This window comes from Erigeron canadensis, chromosome 2 (genome assembly GCF_010389155.1).
Source record: "Erigeron canadensis isolate Cc75 chromosome 2, C_canadensis_v1, whole genome shotgun sequence".
Lineage (NCBI taxonomy): Eukaryota > Viridiplantae > Streptophyta > Magnoliopsida > Asterales > Asteraceae > Erigeron > Erigeron canadensis.
The window spans coordinates 8,483,667-8,505,511 of NC_057762.1; the positions used below are offsets into that span (position 1 = coordinate 8,483,667).

General features: G+C 36.3%; 3 protein-coding genes and 1 pseudogene across 4 annotated transcripts; 1 reads left to right on the forward strand and 3 right to left on the reverse strand.

The window, feature by feature from the left end:
* LOC122587647 lies at nt 1–4,438 on the reverse strand (annotated as a pseudogene).
* An 818-nt stretch (nt 4,439–5,256) lies between these two features.
* Nucleotides 5,257–9,881, reverse strand: LOC122588686 (acyltransferase-like protein At3g26840, chloroplastic). 2 transcript variants are annotated; one of them, XM_043760853.1, is made up of 14 exons: nt 9,349–9,881; nt 9,211–9,262; nt 8,879–8,934; nt 8,544–8,702; nt 8,347–8,451; nt 8,092–8,174; nt 7,347–7,468; nt 7,061–7,169; nt 6,804–6,934; nt 6,366–6,735; nt 6,182–6,295; nt 6,012–6,097; nt 5,812–5,921; nt 5,257–5,724 (listed from the first exon to the last, which is right to left on the reverse strand). In XM_043760853.1, the coding sequence occupies exons 1-14, from the start codon at nt 9,686–9,688 to the stop codon at nt 5,534–5,536; spliced, it is 2,028 nt and encodes a 675-aa protein (XP_043616788.1). In that variant the 5' UTR covers nt 9,689–9,881; the 3' UTR covers nt 5,257–5,533. The 2 variants fall into 2 exon arrangements, with proteins under 2 accessions (XP_043616788.1, XP_043616790.1); XM_043760855.1 differs by having other exon boundaries at nt 9,341–9,509.
* A 1,586-nt stretch (nt 9,882–11,467) lies between these two features.
* LOC122586581 (molybdate transporter 2) lies at nt 11,468–13,628 on the forward strand. Its single transcript, XM_043758561.1, has 2 exons — nt 11,468–12,091; nt 12,619–13,628. The coding sequence occupies exons 1-2, from the start codon at nt 11,573–11,575 to the stop codon at nt 13,462–13,464; spliced, it is 1,365 nt and encodes a 454-aa protein (XP_043614496.1). The 5' UTR covers nt 11,468–11,572; the 3' UTR covers nt 13,465–13,628.
* Nucleotides 13,629–14,081: 453 nt separating this feature from the next.
* LOC122586580 (acyltransferase-like protein At3g26840, chloroplastic) lies at nt 14,082–19,915 on the reverse strand. The gene is made up of 14 exons (XM_043758560.1): nt 19,561–19,915; nt 18,606–18,657; nt 18,074–18,129; nt 17,729–17,887; nt 17,539–17,643; nt 17,355–17,461; nt 17,127–17,248; nt 16,923–17,031; nt 16,678–16,808; nt 16,167–16,536; nt 15,122–15,235; nt 14,948–15,033; nt 14,748–14,857; nt 14,082–14,664 (listed from the first exon to the last, which is right to left on the reverse strand). Exons 1-14 carry the CDS (start codon nt 19,886–19,888, stop codon nt 14,471–14,473), a joined length of 2,043 nt encoding a protein of 680 aa, XP_043614495.1. The 5' UTR covers nt 19,889–19,915; the 3' UTR covers nt 14,082–14,470.
* Between the last annotated feature and the right edge of the window lie 1,930 nt (nt 19,916–21,845).

Genomic DNA, 21,845 nt, shown 5'->3' on the forward strand with positions numbered 1-21,845 from the left:
TATGAAATTGCTATATCACAGTACAACTTAATTTGTAGGTATAGCATAGCATAGAATGGCCAACACTTATTGAATTTCTTACTGGCAAGTGATTTTTATAGTTCAAATGTTGGAATTTCACATTCAGGGCCATGTCTGAGCTTGTAAACAAATCGAGATACTATACTTCGATAAGGATCGTATTCTCTTTTTTCTTTCAAATAACAAAGGCAACTCTCCACCTCCGACTTCACCTCTAAATACATATCATTTGCATTTTCCGGGTTCTTTAGTTCCTTCTGTCTCCCTGCAGTCGTAAACCAACCACTATCGATCCATTAATTTGCACTAACAAAAACAAATGTCATTTGCATATACACATATCAAATTCTGAAACATACCTTGTGTCTCTATTGGCTTTCCAAACAGATAATAGAACCGTCCAGGAAGTTTGGGACGAATTACTGGCAAGTGTAAATGCTGGTTTGCTACATCTCCTTCAGTGTTACTCCTGTTAAAAAAATTCAGAAAAATTCAATCCTTAGTTAGCAGGTAACATCTATGATACCTTAGTTGTATTGCCTCGTCGGTTAGTTCTTGTATGAATCTTCTGAGAAATGGAATCTTCATTTGATCCTCATAATCAAAAACTAGCTGAACAAACAATTTTCATCAGTTATGTTAACTTCACCAAAAAATTTTACGCCTTCAGAAAAGCACGCGCTTTAAACTTATGAGGCCAACCCGGGTTTTTAAATTGAAGCAACAATCTTATAAGTTTTGAATAAGCAAAAAGTTGACCACAAAAGGGAAAATAGAGTTTTGTCATTAGTACATACAAGACTGTTTTGAAATAGAAATATTAGAGAAAACTAAAGCCATACTTCACCAGCATCATCTTCTCCAATGACATCAAATGGTATGATTTTGGCTCCAAATTTAGCCGCCATCCTGACAAATTCAGAGTGCTCTGGCCAGAATAACTTGTACTCTTCACCCTGAACACATAAAAGAATCAACGTAACGGCTTGAAAAAATATCTGAAAGTTGCATAGAAAAAATAAAATTTGTTAATTATAAGTAGTAAAACCAGCACCTTTCTGTGAAAAGACTCACGCAAACCGCCTGGATACATAAGAATATGGGACTTGAGTTTGAGGAGTTTAAAAGGTTCATTGGTGAAACAGGAACTGCTCCCAAAATTCTATCTGAATCATATTGTGATATATCAGACAAGATTCCTTTTTTCGAAATGTTAAACATCATTGGATGAGCCACCTCCCGCATTAGGATCCCTCTCTCGGAAAACATACGAATAAGAAGAGGACACAAATCGAGTCCCATCATCATGTGGTACCCAACAAATAAAACTGGACCCTCTGAAGGGATCTCTGAGAGCCCCCTAACAATCTTTCCATTTTCTAAAGTTGTCAGCATTACAGGAGAAAAAGCTTCCTCCACAAATCTGGAAGTTATATACATCTGTTAATATATATATATATATATATATATATAAGAGAGATCAAACGAGAAGGTGTCTTAAGGAGAGAAGGTCCTAAAAACCAATCAAAACGTGACATGTGGCCTTTTAAAAAAACGCGGTGGCATTTTTGTAAATAAATCAAACTTTTGTAGCCTGGGTTATGGGTCAGCTTGGTTCTGGGTCAGCTTGGGTTCTGATCAGCTTGGTTGGTCAGCTAGGGCAACCTAGGTTTTGGGTCAGCTTGGGTTCTTGGTCAGTTTGGGTTATGATCAGCTTGGTTGGTCAGCTTGGTCAGCCTAGGTTCTGGGTCAGCCTGGGTTCTACATTTGTGTAGATTTATGTGTAGATTGTGTCAAGCTGACACAACCCAAGCTAACCAAGTTGATCCAACCTGACCCAGACCCCAAGCTGACCCAACCCCAAGCTAATCCAACCTGACCCAACCTAACCCCAAGTTGACCCAAGCTGACCAAACCGATCATGCTGACCAACCAAGCTGATCAGAACCCAAGCTGACCCAGAACCTAGGCTGACCAAGCTGACCAACCAAGCTAACCCAGAACCCAAGCTGACCCAACCAAGCTGACCAAGCTTTAGAAAAGTTTGATTTATTTACCAAAATGCCACCCATTTTTTTTTTCATTTTGACACATGTCGCATTCTAATTGGCGTATAGGACCTTCTCTCCTTAAGACACCTTCTTCTAGGATCTCCTTAAAAGTACATAAATACCTGGTAAGTATTTGTTGATAGAAATATAAATTGTTAAAGATGGAAAACCTGGAGAGAATTAGTGTCTGAGCCATGACATTGTGAAGGCGTGAATTGGTGTATGCACAGGCTGAATCAAGCAGCTTCAGCTTCCATACAATCATCTCCACAATAAGTACTTCAGTTAGGCCCTGTAACCTCAACCATTAGTCCGTTATCACGGTGTAGAATACTTTATTCAATAATGTTTTTAAGTTTAGAATCATTAGAACAAATAACCCCAAACTTTCGCCTGATGTTAGAAATGAAAAGTCTCTGTTATGGACACATACAAGACAAGCTATTCAAAGACTTGTTAATGATATTGGATAGACCAATCGTTAAATTGATATGTATGAAAGAGAAAGCCAAAATTTTGTCTGTGATCGACTATGTACAGCTAGCGGATATTCAATATAAGAAGCTTACAGGAAGATCAGAGGACAATGCTACCATAGCCTTTGAGATTTCTTGTATCATCGTCGAAGCCATGCCTATAAAGCTTGGGTCTATGAGCAGTAGTTTAAATGACCATGTACCTATTAAACCAAAACTTATAATTCAAAACCACCTGTCATTAGATTCGGAAAATAACCAAGGGAGACATCAAGTTCCTTTGACATGGCGTCTAACACTTGTATCAATGGACGCATCTGTGAGCCATCGTAAGATGTAGCTGCAAAGAAGACTGTGTAAGTAGATAGTTAAAACGCTAATGCAGTTTCAGCCAATTCTTGAAACAGATATTTCTCACCTGAGTTGGCCAAAACTAAGAGAATTCAATGTTAGGATTAAATGCCGCAGTGGCTAGTGCAAGGCAAGCTCCAAAAGAATGCCCCACAAGATATATAGGCCTCTCAGGTAACTCGGAACTCTCAGACTGAACAGTGCATGAAACCAGCATTACGAGTTCTGATGAACCAATAAACCAGTTAAGAAATAAAGTATATGGACAAATCTTCTCGAATCTAGAAAAATGACAAGAACCATGAGAAGAAAAAGAATCATGTAGGACAACATATGAAGCAGATACTATATAAAAAATGGCTTAATGAATGGGATTTTTGCCACATTCTATGCAAGAAGAATAGCTGTAGGTAAAAGAACAAAACAAGTAAAACAAAAGACCTGGAAATGGTGTCCGATCTGTAGCAGGTATATGCAGGCACCATATATCAAACATCCTACATGTGTGAGGGAAAGAATTTCAACACATATTAGTCATTATTACCAGCACATTTAATTGACGGTAAATGCCTATAATGGTACAAATTTTGAAAGTTTAATACCTCAGATTGTCAAATTTACCCATTGCCGGTGACATTACTTATACTGGAACAAATTTTTAACAGTTTATTACCTCTATTGGTCTTTTGCGGAGTACATAACCAACCACCTTACCTACCTTACGATAAAAATGAAAGTACTTTGCTACTTTTTGGCATTTCTTCTTTAATAACAACGAATCTTAGGACATGTGATATAAATATATATATTTAGATATACAAATGATTAGCACTCCCAGTCTAGCAATGATACGCTCTTATAATATTGTGTAATTTCTATTGTTCAATAACGATTTTCACCATCAAGCAATATACTAATATGTGACAATTATAACATTCTTAGTTAGATCAAGTTCAGGTACTAATATCATATATGTTTATATCGAGATAAATAAATTAGTGATGGATTAACCGTGTTAAGAATGCAACATTAACATTACAAATGAAGAAATATATCTTATCTATCCTTGGATTGGATAGTAAGTAACACGTACTCTCCAAGTCTACGATGATGCAAAGAAAGGCCAAGCCCCGATCCACCAATCCCTGAAAATACTTACATGTATCATAAAATTATGTGTATGTAATACAGATAACATAAAATGTGTAATTGACTACAGAATAAATGTACATAAATACCTGGTAAGTAGAGTAGAAGAGGAGAGTTAGGTAAGCGTGAGGAGCTGGAGTCCAGAGGACAAAACCAACGAGGAGGTCCCCTGTCTAGAGATATCAATAGTTGTTTGGCGTGTTCCACGTAAACCGTTAGATTGTTATTTCCATTTGAAGCATGAATATGATTATTTAGACTTTGAAAATGGGATTGAGAAGGATTTGCTACTTGAGTAGGCACGGAGAGTGAAGTTGAGAGCAATCTCGTAGTAACAAATTGATGGTTGATGAAAGGGGAGTAACAAGAAGGCTTACCAGCAACAGACATGGATGGTGTCACAGAGTGAAAAAAATGTTAGTACAATATTTTGGATGGTTGCTACATATTATCAACATAATAAATGATCAGTACTTCTCTTTTTAAGCATTGCTTTCTGTACTTTTTTACGTTCGGGTTTTAGAAAAAAATATTTGTCAAGCAAGGACACAAAAATGAACTACTTACAAAAGACTCAATAAGACTTGTCAACTCATCTTCTCCAAATGGATTACGCATTAACGCTTAATAAACAAGACACAATGCTCCTACAGACCTATCTATATCAAACGAGTACCCAACTGATATCTGTCAGTGAATTTTAAACTATATAAGTAGAATTCGCATATCTGCTTTTCTAATACAACTAATTAGAATCAAGTGCCTTATTCAAGTCATACATACTCTGATAGCATATGAACTTTTTTAGCTGCTTTTTACATATACATGAAAATAGAATTCACCATGATAGAAGAAAAGCTTGTATTGAATGAAGATTATTATTGTTTTCACTCTATGGCTAGTGTGTCATGGTACTTTTGTCATTGGAAGCACTAGCTCGCGCTTACATATACTTCTGTTGCTATATATAACCAACAAGCAAGCACACTGCTTTTAATATATAGCCAAAGAGGAATAAGTGCATATATATGCCATCAATCAGAATTTCCACTATATCAGAAATAGAAAAAAAGCAAGGCAATCAAATTCTATATATATAAATAATCATAATGTGTTAGTAATTTAATATCATTAATACAGCCTATAATTTGAAAGTAGAAGTACATTAGCTTGCCGTTCAAATCTTCAAATAATAATAATGATAATAATTATTATAATAATAGCATATGATTATATGTATATATAACACAAGATTTACAACTTTTTTTGCACCAAAACTAATCTAAAGCACCCAGTATTGTTTATGGGATTCGCAAAAAATAGTAACACTTGCTCTCTCGTGTGATGAGAATCCGTCTCTTATACTCTATATACTAACTAATTTGGCTATAACATCTGTTTCGTATCTATTCATGTATCTATCTGTATGTATTAGCCTAACATGGCCATGATTTCTTTAAACTTCTGACTGATCAATGATCATTCTTATGGTTTAAATGTTGGAATGTCATTTTCAGGACCATGTCTGAGTTGGTAAATCAAACGAGATAATATACTTCGATAAGGATCATCTTCTCTTTTCTCTTGTAAATAAGAAAGACAACTCTCTACCTCTGACTTAACCTCTAAATACAACTCATGTGCCTTGTCCCTATTCTTTAGCTCATTCTGTCTGCCTGCATTGCAAACCAACCGCTATCATTTATTTCCACAATTGAACACTTGTCATCTGCAAATACGCATGTCAAAATACATAAACATACCTTGTGTCTCGATTGGCTTTCCAAAAAGATAATAAAACCTTCCAGGAAGTTTAGGACGCATCACCGGCAAGTGTACATCTTGATTTGCTACCTCTCCTTCAATGTTACTCCTAGAAGAATTAAATTTTAACCCAAACTGATGTAAACCATATTGTTTAAACGTCTCTCTTGCAAATTTTATTAAAGCAAAACTGTCGTACCTTAGCTGTATTGCCTCTTCAGTTAACTCCTGTATAAAATTTCTTAGATAGGGAATCTTCATTTGGTCTTCGTAGTCAAAAACCAACTACATAAACAAATTTTATTGGTTAATAACTGGTTACACACAAGAATATATTCTAGAGGTTTATGATAAAAGTAGAATTCTTACTTCACCGATATCATCTTCACCTACAACACCAAACGGTACAATTTTGGCTCCAAACCTAGCAGCCATTCTTACGAATTCAGACTGTTCTGGCCAGAACAATTTGTATTCCTCACCCTAAAAACTCAAAAGATTCAATCATACATGAAAACATTGATTAAGGATGTACTTAAATCTAGTAACTTACCTTTCTGTGAAGAGCTTCGCGCATGCCACCTGGATACAGCAGGATATGAGACTTCGATTTGAAGAGTTTAAAAAGGTTAGTAGCTGACACAGGAACTGCTCCCATAAGTCTGTGTGTATCGTATTCTGATATATCAGGCAATCTTCCTTCTTTCAATTTATTAAACATCAATGGATGTGCTACTCCGCGCACTAATATCCCTCTTTCAGAAAATATACGAGCAACCAAAGGAGCCAATTCAAGGCCCAACATCATGTGATATCCAACAAATAAAACTGGACCCTCTGAAGGAATCCCAGAAAGTCCCTTAACAATTTTCCCATTTTCCAAAGTTGACAGCATTACTGGAGAGAAAGCCTCCTCCACAAATCTGGAGGATAAATACATCTGTAAATACATCACACAACTTCTTAACTTTGTTAGGCTGCGTTGAGGTACCTGTGAGATTCTCTTGCTTTTTGGAACTCATATGGGGTTGGAGGCACGTAGTCTAGAACATAATCAATATTCCTTGTACGGCGATAGAAACCGCTGGCTTTTAGAATAGTAACCAAGTCATGTTCTTGATCCTGGAACATGTTGATAAGTTCAATATTTAGATATGAAAATTTATAAAAGGGAAAGATATTAGTCATTGAGTTGAATCATATATCTATGTAGAGTATGTCAGTTAGATAACTAAATGATGTCCCTACCATAAAAAGCATGTGACCGCTGTTATCAAATTTACGAATGTCGGATTTTGGTAGAAGACGGTAAAGTCTTTCACCTTCCTCTCGACTTGGTAATAATTGATCCTTGCCACTGCAGAGAACATCAGTTCAAGGAATTGAACATCGATGGTAACACCATTATACAGTTAGTGGGGTTCTTTTTTTTTTTTTTTTTTTATATTTTTTTACAGTTAGTGGGGTTCTTCTAATAGCTTCATGCTGTATGTGGAAGTTAGTTCAATCAATTAAATTAATGAAGATGGTTAACCTGGAGAGAATTAGTGTCTGAGCTTTGACAGAGTGAAGGCGTGAATTAGTGTATGAACAGGCTGTATCAAGCAACTTCAATTTCCATACAAGTGTCCCCAATGAAAATAATTCAGTTACGCCCTGTAACCTCAACCATCAAATTTGTTATTAGTAGTTAAAAATAACTAAGAAGATAAAGTTTATATGACAAAAGTTCAATGTAGAGGTGACAAAATGGGTGGGTTGGGTAAACATGTAAAATAAATAAGTTATGGTGCAGTTTACCCAAAAAGATAACTTATGGTGCGGACTGACCTGGTCTGGGTTTACCCCAAACACTATTTTGCATAAAATTGTTAATCTTAATAGCAAACCATTTTGCCCCATTTCCGTTTTGGCTACATTCTTCTTAGAGTTTAACTTTACCTGTTTGAACCGTTACAGATAGAAGAACATAACCCCAATCAACCCATTCATTAGTAAAAGGGTAGAAACTACCACCGTTAGTTCAAGTTTATGACGATCACAAAATCTATCCAACCAACAATCTTCGGTAGAAAAAAATAACTCAAACCTTTCACCTATTTCAGAGAGAAAATCTTTCTGAAACCACCATATGTATATGCCCGAGAAATAGCATCCACAGAATTATGATATGCCACACAAATGTAATGACACCATACAGGCCACTTATTAAATATATATTTACTTCCATTAGCAATCAGCTACGTACTGCAAGTAAGTTCATAGAATCTGAAGCTTACAGGAAGGTCAGAAGACATTGCTTCAAGAGCCTGTGATAGACTTGTATCTATTTGTCGTTTCTCCAGTGTTTCTGCTGCCATGCCTTCATATACGTAAAGAAAAATCGATCATTTCAGAAGCATCACAAGTTTTATGTTATCCCTTTTCACATTTAGTGTAAAGTAAGGTTTTTACTAGAAACATGAGAATATATCCAGCAACTACGTATATAATGGAACTAGTAACTAAACTCAAAATGCATGATTCGAGAGCACCTGCCATCAAATTCTGAATATATCCCAGAGAAACATCGAGTTCCTTTGACATGGCTTGTAACATGGGTAACAAAGGCCGCAACTGGGAGCCACTGTAAGATGTAGCTGCAAAAAAGACCCTGTAAATGGATATGCAAAACTCAACATAATTTCATTATACAAGTTTCTTACTTTTGTGTGAAACACAGATTGCTTACCTGGATTGGCCAGCACTAAAATAAGGTCAATGTCAGGATTGCGTGCTGCGACAGCTAGTGCAAGGCAGGCCCCAAAAGACTGCCCCACAAGATATATCGGCCTCCCAGGTGATCGGTAGCTTTCAGACTTGACAGTGCTTTCAACCAGCTTCACTAGTTCTGTACCACATAATACTTTAGTCGTACTTTATAGCACATAAGCACAATAGCTTTATGCTACTAATGGGTCAAGCTATTGGCACAAAGTTGGTAGAAAAAAGGCAACATGAGTCGGATGGGAGTAACAATCTGTGAAAGCTACATACGACATAAATAGTACAGTAATAAAAAGAGACCTGGAAATGGTGTTCTATCCGAAGAAGGTATTTGGAGGCACCATAATTCAAACATCCTACATTTATGAGGGGAACGGATAAAACACAAATTAGTCACTGCGTCCATCATCTCCATATATATCAAGTCATTTTTACACATGTCATATACAATATCATTAGCAGCATTACTAATTTACTTGCAAGCAAAGGGATGCATTCCTAATAGTTATTGGCTTTGCAAGGTTTTTACTAATGTAGATATCTCCACATAGATACCGCGAAGACCAGGATTTACGTATAGGGAAAGCGACGTATACAAATAGTATATTCTTGATATATACTTAACAACTTACTCTCCAAGTCTGCGATGATGCAATGAGAGACCGAACCCAGATCCACCAATCCCTAAAAGGAGATACAGAGCTTTTTAGTCAATTGTTTGATGTATTGTGTTTATATATTTCAAAATAGGTACCTACTGACCTACATACCTGGCAAGTAGAGGAGAAGAGGGGAGTTGGGTAATCGAGAAGCAGAACCTGACTCGACAGGACAAAACCATCTAGGAGGTTCACCCTGGTCCTCCATCATATGTATGGAGTAAACCATTAGATTGGCACTATTGCCATTATTAGTATTGGAAACAGGGGCAGGCAGATGTGAATGGTCAGTGGCAACAGTGGCAGAGACCGAAACTGACTGCAGTCTAGTAGTAGTAAAGTTATTAGATGGCCGAATTCGAGCAGGCGGTCGTATGGGGTTGGTGGCAGGCAGATAATGGTGGATGAATACTGGTGAATTACCAGCCTTGCTGATGTTAACAGCAGCCATGGATAGATGGATGGATATATGGTAACTGACTACTGTAATAAGCACAGATATGTGTAGATATTATTATGTGATGATATTAAGGTCTGAAAGAAGTCATATTATATTGTGAACAAGGATCAAAATGAAATGACTGGTAGCAGTCGTAGTAGACTTGTATTCTAGTTTGAACCAGACACAAGTCTGACTGTGTGTTGTCTGATTTCTTTCCTTTCATTTGTTTTTCTTAAGTGTCTCTATTTTTATTGGTGGAATATGATTTGGTCATCATTTTTCAATTCAAAACCCACTTATAGAGAGCGTCCTAGACCCACCCAATGCCTGTTGGTGACTTTGGGTAAGTTCTTGGCTAGACAGACCAAAATAACCTATTAAGTTCGATTTTTTAAAGGGACATGTCTCTATGATTTTTTTTTATTAAATTTTTACGATCACACCTTAGAAGAGTTGTTTGAAATTTAACAGGCTTTTAGAATTGAATGTTAAAAAACACTAATAATAAAAATAAAAAATACAATGTTAAACAAATGTTTAGGTTGAATTGGTATTTTCTTAAGGTTGATCGAACTGGCTGAACTATATGCTATTAGAACGATGTAACATAGATGCTTTTAAAGCAAAATTCTAAGATAAATTTATATTTTCATCTCTTAGTAAAAGGGACATAGATGCTTTTAAAGCAAAATTCTAAGATAAATTTATATTTTCATCTCTTAGTAAAAGGGTAATAATATATCCTCCTAACTCGTCCTCCTAATTATATGATCATCTGCCCAACTACTTTCTTTCTCCGACTTCTTTAGGGGCTAGAGTTCAGTGCCAAAGTTTGAGACTTTGGCAACTTTTGACATGTTTTTGGACCACTAAGAGTGTGTCATGTGTCTACTACATTTCTTGCCAAAAACTAGCTAAAATGAGGGGGGTAGTGCCACTTGTTGCCAAAAAATCCCAATGAAATAAATAAAAAAAAAACTCAACGTTCACTACAATAGGCCAAATATAGCCGATACTACTTGCCAAAAGAGCCAATTGCACTTGCCAATTTAAAGAGTGCAATAAAGCCAAGGAGCCGATTAAAGGAAAGAGGTGATCTATTTTGCGGACTACACCCTTGTCCCTTAGCCACTTCTGCATTTGTCGTATTCAGGACAACTTGTTTCGCGGCGGAACTTAGCAATGAAATTTAAAAAGAGAATAAGTGCGATCCACATGTCTTGTTTTAGTTATTTTAGGAGGATTTTTACGATAAGGATGCATTCTTGAGTTTTATTTTGAAGAGATAAGAAAAGAAAGGGTAAGCAACTTTTAGTTTTTGTATTCTTGAGTTTTTGTTTTAAAAGAAAGGAAAAGGAAAGAAAGGGAAAAATAGAAAGTTTTGATCCCAAAACTTTCTTGCCACTTTTGGCAAAATTTGGAAAGAAAAGTGCTGAAATTATTATTATACCTCTCAAATTTATATAAAAGTTTCAATTACTACAGGACTATAAATGTAAAATTGTATCTTTTTATCCTTTCTTTTCCTTCCCTTTTAACTCAAGAATACATTTAACTATCAACTTTTTTTCTTTTCTTTCAACTCGAGAATGCCTCTTTTTTATGTAATTATTTATCCTTTCATTCACCTATCCAATCTTCTCCTTTCTTTTCTTTTAATAAAAACTCGCGTAAGAGTTTGGAGGAAATCATTTTTCAAATTATAAATCATTTTCTAATAATAAATGATTATTTTAAGATAAGATAGAATTTCACATGTTAAACATAAATTTCCATTTATGTCCTCCTAGCTGCTCTATCCAAAGTAGCTCTTGATGCGGTCCAGGAGCCAGGAGCCAGGAGCTGTCTTGACCCTTTCCCTCCCCACCCAATCACATCTCCCGGCCGGCAAACATGGATGAAGAATCACCACCACAAACCACCAGCACACCACTTCTCAGCCATGACCACCGCCGTACTCCCTGGTGGCAACAAATCCCAACAAACGCCACATCCTCTCTCCGGCTCCACAAAACCACAATATGGTCAGAACTAGGTGGGTCAGTAGGTGATCTAGGAACATACATCCCAATAGTATTAGCCCTCACCCTTGTCTCCAAACTTGATCTTGGCACTACCCTTATTTTCACTGCCTTGTATAATATTTCTACTGGCCTTTTATTCGGTATCCCTATGCCTGTCCAGCCAATGAAATCCATCGCTTCTGTCGCCATTTCTGAACAACCTTTGCTTACTCTTTCTCAGATTGCTGCTGCTGGGATATGTACAGCTTCTGTCCTTTTGTTCCTTGGTGCTACTGGTCTTATGTCCTTTCTTTACCGGTTTATCCCGTTGCCGGTTGTCCGGGGCGTTCAGCTCTCTCAAGGGCTGTCCTTTGCTTTCACCGCTATTAAATATGTTCGATATAATCAGGTAAATAATTATAGGTGCTTATAGAAACGTGTCAAGAAGTTCAGGGGCTTAAACTGTAAAAGAAATGCATATATAAATTTGTATTTTGTAGGTGTATATTACTACATTGTGGTTATTTTTAGGATATGTAGTGAATTTTGGACATATATATACTAGGTACAACTATGATTATTTATGAGACTATATATAAGCATATGCAAGTTTTGATATTGAATTATGTATTTTTTTTGTACTATGTACAATGTGGTTGAATTTGAATTTGTGTATACCTTTTGATTTTAGTTTGGTCATAAACGACTTGACACGTCTAACCTGTTTAATAATTGGGTTGGATTAGGGTTTATATGTTCGACACGATTGGCTAAATGGGTCAGGTTAAAGTTTAGGTATATGGAAACTATCAACATTTCAACCTAAAGTTGTGAACGGACACAATTGAATTGCCAGCCAAACATGGATGACACGTCTAACCTGTTTAATAAATGGCTAGTTACACGTTTGTTAACCCGTATTCTTATTAATGTTAGGATTTTGCGGCGAATAAACAAGGTGATGCAAGGTCATGGATCGGGTTAGACGGATTAATTGTAGCCCTGTCTGCGATTGTTTTTCTTATCATCACCACCGGTTCAGGGGAAACTTACGAGAACGTCGACACTGTTGCCGGAAAACGTCGGGTTAGACAAAGACTTCGGTTACTTTCATCTATACCTTCTGCACTGATTGTGTTTCTAGTTGGAATAGCATTGTGTTTCATTATAGACCCTTCTATTTTCACAGACTTACGATTAGGTCCCTCAAAGCTTCACGTTTTAAATATCACTTGGGACGACTTTAAAACCGGTTTTCTAAGAGGTGCAGTGCCTCAAATCCCGCTCTCTGTATTGAATTCCGTAATTGCAGTTTGTAAACTGTCTAATGACCTGTTTCCGGATCATGAAGCATCAGTTACCGCAGTGTCAGTTAGTGTGGGACTAATGAATCTAGTGGGTTGTTGGTTTGGGGCAATGCCAGTATGTCACGGTGCAGGCGGGTTAGCCGGTCAGTACCGATTTGGGGGTCGTACTGGAGCTTCGGTGGTCCTTTTAGGAGTAGGGAAATTGGTTTTGGGACTTTTGTTTGGAAACTCATTTGTAAGAATTTTGAACCAGTTTCCGGTTGGGATATTGGGCACGTTACTTTTGTTTGCTGGGATAGAGTTGGCAATGGCATCAAAGGATATGAATTCGAAAGAAGAGTCGTTTGTGATGCTTGTGTGTGCAGCTGTATCACTCACAGGGTCTAGTGCTGCACTCGGGTTTGTGTGTGGGATCGTGTTGTTTTTATTGTTGAAATTGAGGGAGGTCGATTTTGGTCCTGAAGATGTTGAATAGTGTCACCATGTATGGGGAAAATCCAAGTTTGGATTAGATACATATGTAGATTGTATAGTTTAACAAGTTCCGGAAATTACGTTCCTTGAAATGGACAAACATATATTGTGTTTGAAGTTATATATTCTCAGGTGTTGTTACAACAAGTTATATTTATGAGATCATATGCATCTTCTCTTTACATATTCAACATTACTTCCTTGTGTGTGATAGTTTTCACTAGACCTTCTACTAAGTTCAAGTGAAATTACCACACTTTCAGAATTAGTGATTTGGATTATGCCATCATATGTGATTCATCCTTTTAAAAAATTTTGCTTTAGTGGCCTAATGGTATGGCAGCCCTGAGAAGACGAAGGTTCGAAATGTTCCTAAACACCCTGGGATAGTGAAGGAAGAGTTTCGAAACAACCAAGATAATACTGGTTAAACTTTTATATCAGACTCAGTCAATTGTATGACCTTACATCAAAAAGTTTTGATTTTGTTTTCACAAGACCACAGGGTCAGTGTTTCTTTGTCTGATCTATATTTTTGGTAGGAAAGTATATTGTACCCGAAACATTATTTATAATAAAATAAAAATGAATTACAATAGAATTGTATATTACATAATATTAAGTATAAGAAATTGATGTATTTTACAGAGAATGATGATACATCTTCAATCGTCAATAATTTGGTGCCTAGGTGCATTATCAATACTTTTTGTTCCATCCTTAATGAACCTTGCTCAACCCCTTATGTTAGAAACATGTCCACCAATATATAGAGTTGTAACAAACATCCCTCTTATGACAAACCAAAAAACATCAGTTCATAATCTACATTGACACCAACCACAATATTCCAGGAAGGCCAACATTTGTACACTAGTACAACATTTGTACACAAAATCATCTCAATGACGACTTGTAGACTAATCGTTACAAAAGAATGAGATTCAGGAAGGCCAACAAAGCAAGATCCTCAATAAGAATAGCTTCATATAGTCATGCAAATTTTACTAATCAAAATCGAAGGTTGGGACCTCAGATTCCAGCCCATGAGAGGCTTGATACATTAACCGGGGTATTATATTCCTGTACGGGTCACTTTCTCTTTTCGTCTTGCAATAATTAAGGCACTTTTCCACCTCCCCTTTCACTTCTAGATACAACTCATGTGCTTTTTCTCTATTCCTCAATTCCTCCCTTCTCCCTAACACCAAAAAGTAAACCAAATATATGTATATAAATTCAATACAGAATCTTAAACTACATTTGCAAAGCTAAATGGTATACCTTCTGTTTTGATTGGCTTTCCAAATAGATAATAGTAACGCCCGGGTACTTTAGGTACAAATATAGGCATGTGTAGATCTTGATTTCCAATTTCTCCTTTGGTGTCAGTCCTACATATCACCAAGTCGCCAACTATATAAGTTACTTACCATTTAGAAGTTATACATCTATTAATAAACAAACAAACAAACATTCTCTACCTTAGCTTTATAGATTCATCAGTTACTTTTTCGACATGATCCTTCATAAAAGGAATCTTCATTTGATCATCATAATCTAGTAACACCTGGTAGAGAAAAACAATACTAGAAAAGGGTTCTTTTTTTTTTGTAGCTATTATCAGGTTGAAGGAAAGGACTAGTATAGAAAATTACTTGAGCATAATCATCTACCCCAACAGCACCAAATGGTATAATTGTGGCTCCAAATCTAGCAGCCATTCTCACAAACTCTGACTGCTCTGGCCAGAATAATTTGTATTCCTCACCCTGAATACATTAAAGACTAATATCAATCAAAAGCTTAAAGAACATCTTTCATATCAATCACTATATTTAGCAAAAAGGTTGGTTTGTGGGACAACCCTTGACCTGCGGTTCCTTTGGAACCCACAAGACCCTTCCCCAATGACCATTCAGTATTGGGGGAAATTCGGGATGGGCATGGGACCGGTCCCGTCCCGTACCGGTCCCGGTACCTGCGGTACTGGTCCCGAAAAACCCAAAAACGTGGTACCGGTCCCGGTCCCAAATAAGGCGGGATCGGGACGGTACCGGGAAATCCCGTAGTTCGCGGGATTTTCCCGGTCCCGTCCAGGTCCCAATCCCGAAAATCATCAAATTTCAATACCGGTCCCGATCCCACGTGGGACTCGGTACCACTTCCCGGTACCGGGATCGGGACGGTACCGGGACGGGACTCGGGATTTTCCGCTCATCCCTACCGGGGAATGGTGCCACCAGGGCGAATCGCTTTGGCTTTCAAACACTATATCTTCCATGGCTAATCTAAATATAAAGTAACCAACTCCCTCAAATTTCTATTCTGCACTACATATTATTTTTCACTCATAAAAAGGTACGAACTTTCAAAAAGTTCTTATTTTAGGCACATAGCTTTTTAGGGTAACAAATTTTCCTTTGTTTTCAAATTTCAAGTATAAGGTAACGCACTACGGACTTTCAACTTTTTCTACTTTGGTTGGCAAGTGTTGCCGAAAATTATCATTTCCACATCTGCAATCAAATTTACTAGGTACTTGTATAGTTTACTAGTCATCCAGAACATAAAAGTTGAAGGTTTGGACCTTTTAAAAGTTGAAGGTTTTAGAAGCAATTAGCCTATATTTCCTTGATATAATTACATATGGATAATATTAGAAGGGAATATAGTTTCGTCATCTGGATAAAAGAAATATACCTTTCTATGAAGAGCTTCACGCACACCTCCTGGATACAAGAGAATATGAGCTTTCATGGAAAAGAGTTTGTAGAGGTTGGATGCTGATACAGGAACTGCACCCAAAACTCGTGTTACATCATATGTTGCTAAATCAGGCATACTACCTTCTTTTAACTTCATAAACAACATGGGGTGTGCTACTCCCCTAATAATGATATTTCTCTCAATTATAAAGCGGCGAATCATAGGAATCACTTCAAATCCTAACATATTGTGGCAGCCCACAAATAATACTGGTCCTTCAGAAGGAATTCCAGATAGATTCCTCACAATCTTCCCATTTTCCAAAGTTGACAGCATCACAGGAGAAGTAGCAAAATCCAACCATCTTAAGTAAATTAAGCAACGGAATTTCATTAGGAAAAATAGAGTAATTTTAGTCTTTTTGGCTTCCTCGAGCAGTCAGGAGAAAACACATTGTACCAAACTCAAAAGTTGAGATCAGATCAAAGGAGCAGAGTCAACTTACTTTACAGAATCTACAATTTCTTTAATTTCATGAGAGCTTGGAAGTAAAAAGTCCGAGGCATAATCTATATGTTTTGCACGCCGATAAAAACCAGCACCCTTTATGACTGTTACCAGATCAAAACTTTCTTCCTGTTACAAGAATTTTATAAATACTGTACAAGTAAATGGTAAATTTGACTTTAATATTTTGGTACTATTATAAAGTAGTAGATTACATGTATATTCTTTAAACTTTCACCTTACCAGAAACAGTGCATGACCGCAATCACTAAATGAACGTATCTGGCATTTTGGTAGAATTTGTCGAAGTCTTTCACCTTCTTTGAGACTTGGCAATAGTTGATCGTTCCCGCTGAGAATATTAAGGACAATAAAACCTCAGAAAGATGGTAAAGCTTACTGAAGCAAAAACCAGTAAGGAAACCAGAAAGATTAGAGAGGTGGGACCTCGAGAGTATTAATGTCTGAGCTGAAACAGAATGCAAACATGAGTTCGAATATGCACATGCTGATTCAAGTAACTTCAGCTTCCAAAGAATCGTTTCAACATTCAACACATCTCCAAGGTCCTGGCAAACCTCAATCATCAGATCTTTTAGAATATATACAATGAATGACAATTTATCCAACACATGAAGACCATGGTAAGGAAGGCTGTTTGACTTTAGATCTTACAGAGAGGTACGTGAACAATAATGTAACAGTTTCCGATAGATCAGTGATTGTTTGTTGTGCAGTAAGTCCTTTCGCTGCAGTGGACACCACCATTCTTGAAGGAACGCCTGTATAGAGAGTGTTTAATTAATGTAGAAATGTAGATTTATCAAGAAAAAACATTTAAAATGTAATAACAAAATACCTGTCATTAAGCTCATCAAATAAGGAAGACCCGGCCGAATATGATCGGGCAAGATTTTTAATATAGGTATTAGAGGCTGCAACTGTGACTTCCCAAAACTTGTAGCTTCATAAAAGAGACCAATACATTCAATAATAGAAATCAATAAGTTTCGAATATACACAATGAGCTGCACTAACAAGTGCTTCACCTGGATTGGCCAAAACTAACACAATATCAATATTTGTGGTACGGGCAGCAACGGCCAGTGCAATGCATGCACCAAGTGATTCACCAACAAGATATATCGGTCGGTCTGGAACACGGTTATTTTCAGATCTGACCGTACTTTCTACAAACTTCACAAGATCTGATACAAACAAAGACAGTTGCACTATGTTAGCCATAGCATGTTAAGTCAACTAGAAACAAAAAGGAGTAAATGACATACAGACGCATACATAGTACGACTTCAACTCAACCGGATCATTAAAAAATTAAAAATCACAAACATGAAGAAATCTTTTTTTGGCAAGGGCAAGAGAAAATAGGAAACCTGTAAAAGGTGTTCGATCTGTGATAGGTATATGTAAGCACCATATATCAAAGATCCTACAGTCAATGAGCAGAAAATGTAGATCAGAAACAATCTTATTGTAGAAAAATTTTGATATACACTTGATAATTCTATGATCGCCTTACTCTTTTGAATAATCCACCTTAGTCATTATACTATCTTTGCTTACAACAATTTCATTGTACTAATAAATTACTTTTAAATAGACAGCCCAATATTTAGAAAAACACTACATTGAACTTATTTCGGAATCTTGCTACCTGATACTACTCAAGTATCCACATGTTACTATTCATAAAAAGCCACCTCATTCATAGTACTTTTTTCTAAACCTGCCACATTGATAAACAATGCTACATCATCACCTTGTTACTCGTTTGATTTGAGAAATTAGTATGTTACTAGTACGTTGACCCAACAGGCGGTGTTTTAAAAAATGTATGACGAGCTCATAATGCATTAACTTTATTTTTTGTTTAATAGTGATGATCACATAAAATGTGGTACTTACTCTCCAAGGCGTTGATGATGCAAAAGAAGGGAAAGCCCATTACCATCCACTCCTGCAAAAATTGATCATGTTCGTACTCTATAATAATATTATAGTAACTTTATTTGAAAGCAATGAACAAAAGAGACTAATTAAGCAGAAAAACCTCCAACAAGACTAGACCTAGTAATGAGCACCAAACATGGTATCTAACCTTTTTAACAAATTTAGGTAAATATATATATAAAAAAAAAGGTAATGGGAAACCCTAGCCCCTGTACCACAATTAGATACCCATCGACTCACCCCGTATGAGTCATATGATCCCAGGGCATCTCGAAGGATCAAACCCACGTCTTTAGAACTTTACATGTGGGCCTAGGTTTCATTGGTAACGGGTACCTTGAAAGAATTGTTTTTTGTGCCAATAATCAAACGGATGTATACAATATATATGTATACACCCATTTGATAATTCACTATAGGTATTCGATTTAAGGCAAGAAAGTACATACATATAGTGCTATAAACTCGACTTCTTTCTGTGGACTAATTGATGCTAATACAAGTGTACATTTGTATTTTCTATAATTATTGATGATGACTACTTTTGCTAACAAAAAATAAAGGTATACTTTGTATTGGATATACATTTTCTCCTAGTTTCTTACTCTAATTTCTTTAACTGTATACTAGTATTGGAACAAAACATACCATTTGTTACAAAAAACAACTAATTAATTAGTAAACGGGGTTAACTAGTATGCTTCTGGCAGCATGCTTCCACCATGATTTTCAGGGGGAGAGATTTTATATTCAAACATGTGATTTTCATAAGGGGAGTTTGTGAGGGTTCTTCCATGCTTCTAGCAGCATATTGGTTTTTCCCTTAGTAAACAGGGAGGATGTATCTCTGCTCGGCTACTCTGGGAATTTGAGTCGTAAAAAAAGAAAGAAAGAAAGGGAATGAAGGTACCTGGTAAAGAGAGCAAGAGAGGGGACGAGTTATTTAAGCAAGAAACACTACACTCCAATGGGGAAAACCAACGTGGAGGCCCACCATCACCACCACCTTTGACTAACAACAAATCACTAGATTGTTTAAAGTAGTCATTCAACCTCAAACGACCACGTTTCTCAACATCATCACTATTACTAGTATTACTACTCTCAAACTGTTGTGTGGTTGCACTTGCACAACAATGTAACATTAATGGTTTGAATCTAGTCACATTGACTTTTATCTTATTCGTATTAGGATATATGCCATGAAACCCAGTGTTGTAGTAAGTAGTAGTGGACATATTTTGGTGGTGATGGGTTGTTTGACCACCGATCTCAAGCGGGGGGGTGCTACTTTTGGGTTTGAAAAGATTGTGAGGTTGGCCCCACGTGGGTGTTTTTCTTAAAAAAAAACTTTATGCCTTGTGGGACAGTGGTGACACGTTTTACTCCATTATTGCATGATCAACAACAGTCACCATCCACTTGACTTCATTTCATTGGGTACTACTATACATTTACACAAAGTTTTGTCATCTTGGTGCTAATAATTGAATAACCTTATGAGATTTTTGCGATTGGCTGGTATCCCGACCACTTTTTTGGTAATTAAACCAGACTATCACTGTAAATAGTGGTGTTTTTGTTCATATCCAACTATTTGCAGCGATTACTGACAGGGAGCCCGCTATTTTTTGTCAGATTTACCGTTACAGACAAGGGGGCCGCACTATTTGCAGCGACTAATCGCTGCAAATAGTATGTGTGGTCTAGATACCAAAAAAGCTTGGTTGGGATATGAATCCCTTTAAATATGTAGGGGAATATGAAATATTTATTAGTTTCTTTTTAATGGCAGATTTGACTTCTGTTTAGTTTATATATATATATATACCATCTATAATATCAAATAAAACAAATCACTCTTTTTTTTCCTTAAACTTTCTTTTTTTGAAAAACCGAAAATACCTCTCTCATATATTTACTAATTTAAACATCTTTATCTAATATATCTTTAACACCCTTAATAAAATAATCTACAATATAAGTTCCTCAACACTAAAACCAACTTTAACATCAATTACTTTTACATTCACCACCATCACCGCCCCTACCACCGTGACCACCACCACCTCTTCCATAACTACCCCACCGTCGCTGCATTGCATGATGTATCATACATCAATGACCTACAACTTTCAACTTTCTCTCTCCTTCATAAATCATTTTATTTCTCTAATTCATTCAAAATCTTTTATCTCAAAAACCGTACATCGACATATTATAAAAATTATATGGGTGTTCTTAAAATTTCATGCTTTTTTATTAGAGATGTCATTCCATATACTTTCAACGAATTTTTAAATCCGAGGACAGAATCCGTACGGCTAAGGCATTTGACTAACATACTATCTTACTTATCACACTTTATGACTTATCACCCTCACCATCTCACCGTCGCAACGCGCGGGTACCTACTCTCGTTTTTCTTAAAGAAACAATTATGTTTCATTTATCATTTCAAAAACCAAATTGCATTTGGATAATGGGTAAGGCTGGCATAACAGGTCACACGAAACCTGTTAAGACACGAACCTGTTAAGGTCAAACACGAATACGACCTATTAACTAATCATGTCATTTATTTTAAACACGAACACGACACAAAAATTAATAGGTGCACCCGTTAAGACCTGTTAACATATATCTTATAGAATTCTTGAGTAATATTAAAAGAAACCATTAACAATACAAAAACTCTTACAAATCTCAACTATTATATAATGATAAAAATCCTTACATTATTAAAGTTCATAGACATCTTACCTGATAAAAATCATATATCAAATCATATATCAATTCGTAGTATTTTGTACATATGTATAACCTTAACAGCTCTTAACATGTCCAAACAAATCCGGATCTGTTAAGACACGAATGTTAACAAGTCTTAACAAGTCTAGACCTGTTAATACACGAAACTTGTTAAGGTCGAACACAAAACCTGTTAAAAATAGGTCATGTCGTGTTAATTAGTATTGTGTCAAAATTGTCGGCATTAATAATGGATAGTGAGCAACAAACGGCGCCTATTTGTTAAAAAGTTAAAAAGCAATTTGTTTAATTAAAATTTCATGAGAGACCCAATCATCTCATCCAATAAAAGTTAAAAATCCAATATATTATTAACATCTATTTTAACAAAATCCAACATAAAATGCAACAAATAATTTGCTTTGGAATACTAAGATTGGAAAT

Excerpts from the sequence above, each read along its gene's own strand:
- LOC122586580 (XM_043758560.1), bottom strand. The coding sequence starts at position 19,888 with ATGTCCACTACTACTTACTACAACACTGGGTTTCATGGCATATATCCT. Across the intron at positions 18,658-19,560 it reads TCTCTTGCTCTCTTTACCAG|GAGTGGATGGTAATGGGCTT; the intron begins GTACCTTCATTC and ends CAATTTTTGCAG. Across the intron at positions 14,665-14,747 it reads AAAGCCAATCAAAACAGAAG|GGAGAAGGGAGGAATTGAGG; the intron begins GTATACCATTTA and ends TTTTGGTGTTAG.
- LOC122586581 (XM_043758561.1), top strand. The coding sequence starts at position 11,573 with ATGGATGAAGAATCACCACCACAAACCACCAGCACACCACTTCTCAGC. Across the intron at positions 12,092-12,618 it reads AATATGTTCGATATAATCAG|GATTTTGCGGCGAATAAACA; the intron begins GTAAATAATTAT and ends TATTAATGTTAG.
- LOC122588686 (XM_043760853.1), bottom strand. The coding sequence starts at position 9,688 with ATGGCTGCTGTTAACATCAGCAAGGCTGGTAATTCACCAGTATTCATC. Across the intron at positions 6,296-6,365 it reads GCGAAGCTCTTCACAGAAAG|GGTGAGGAATACAAATTGTT; the intron begins GTAAGTTACTAG and ends TTGAGTTTTTAG. Across the intron at positions 5,725-5,811 it reads AAAGCCAATCGAGACACAAG|GCAGACAGAATGAGCTAAAG; the intron begins GTATGTTTATGT and ends TTTGCAATGCAG.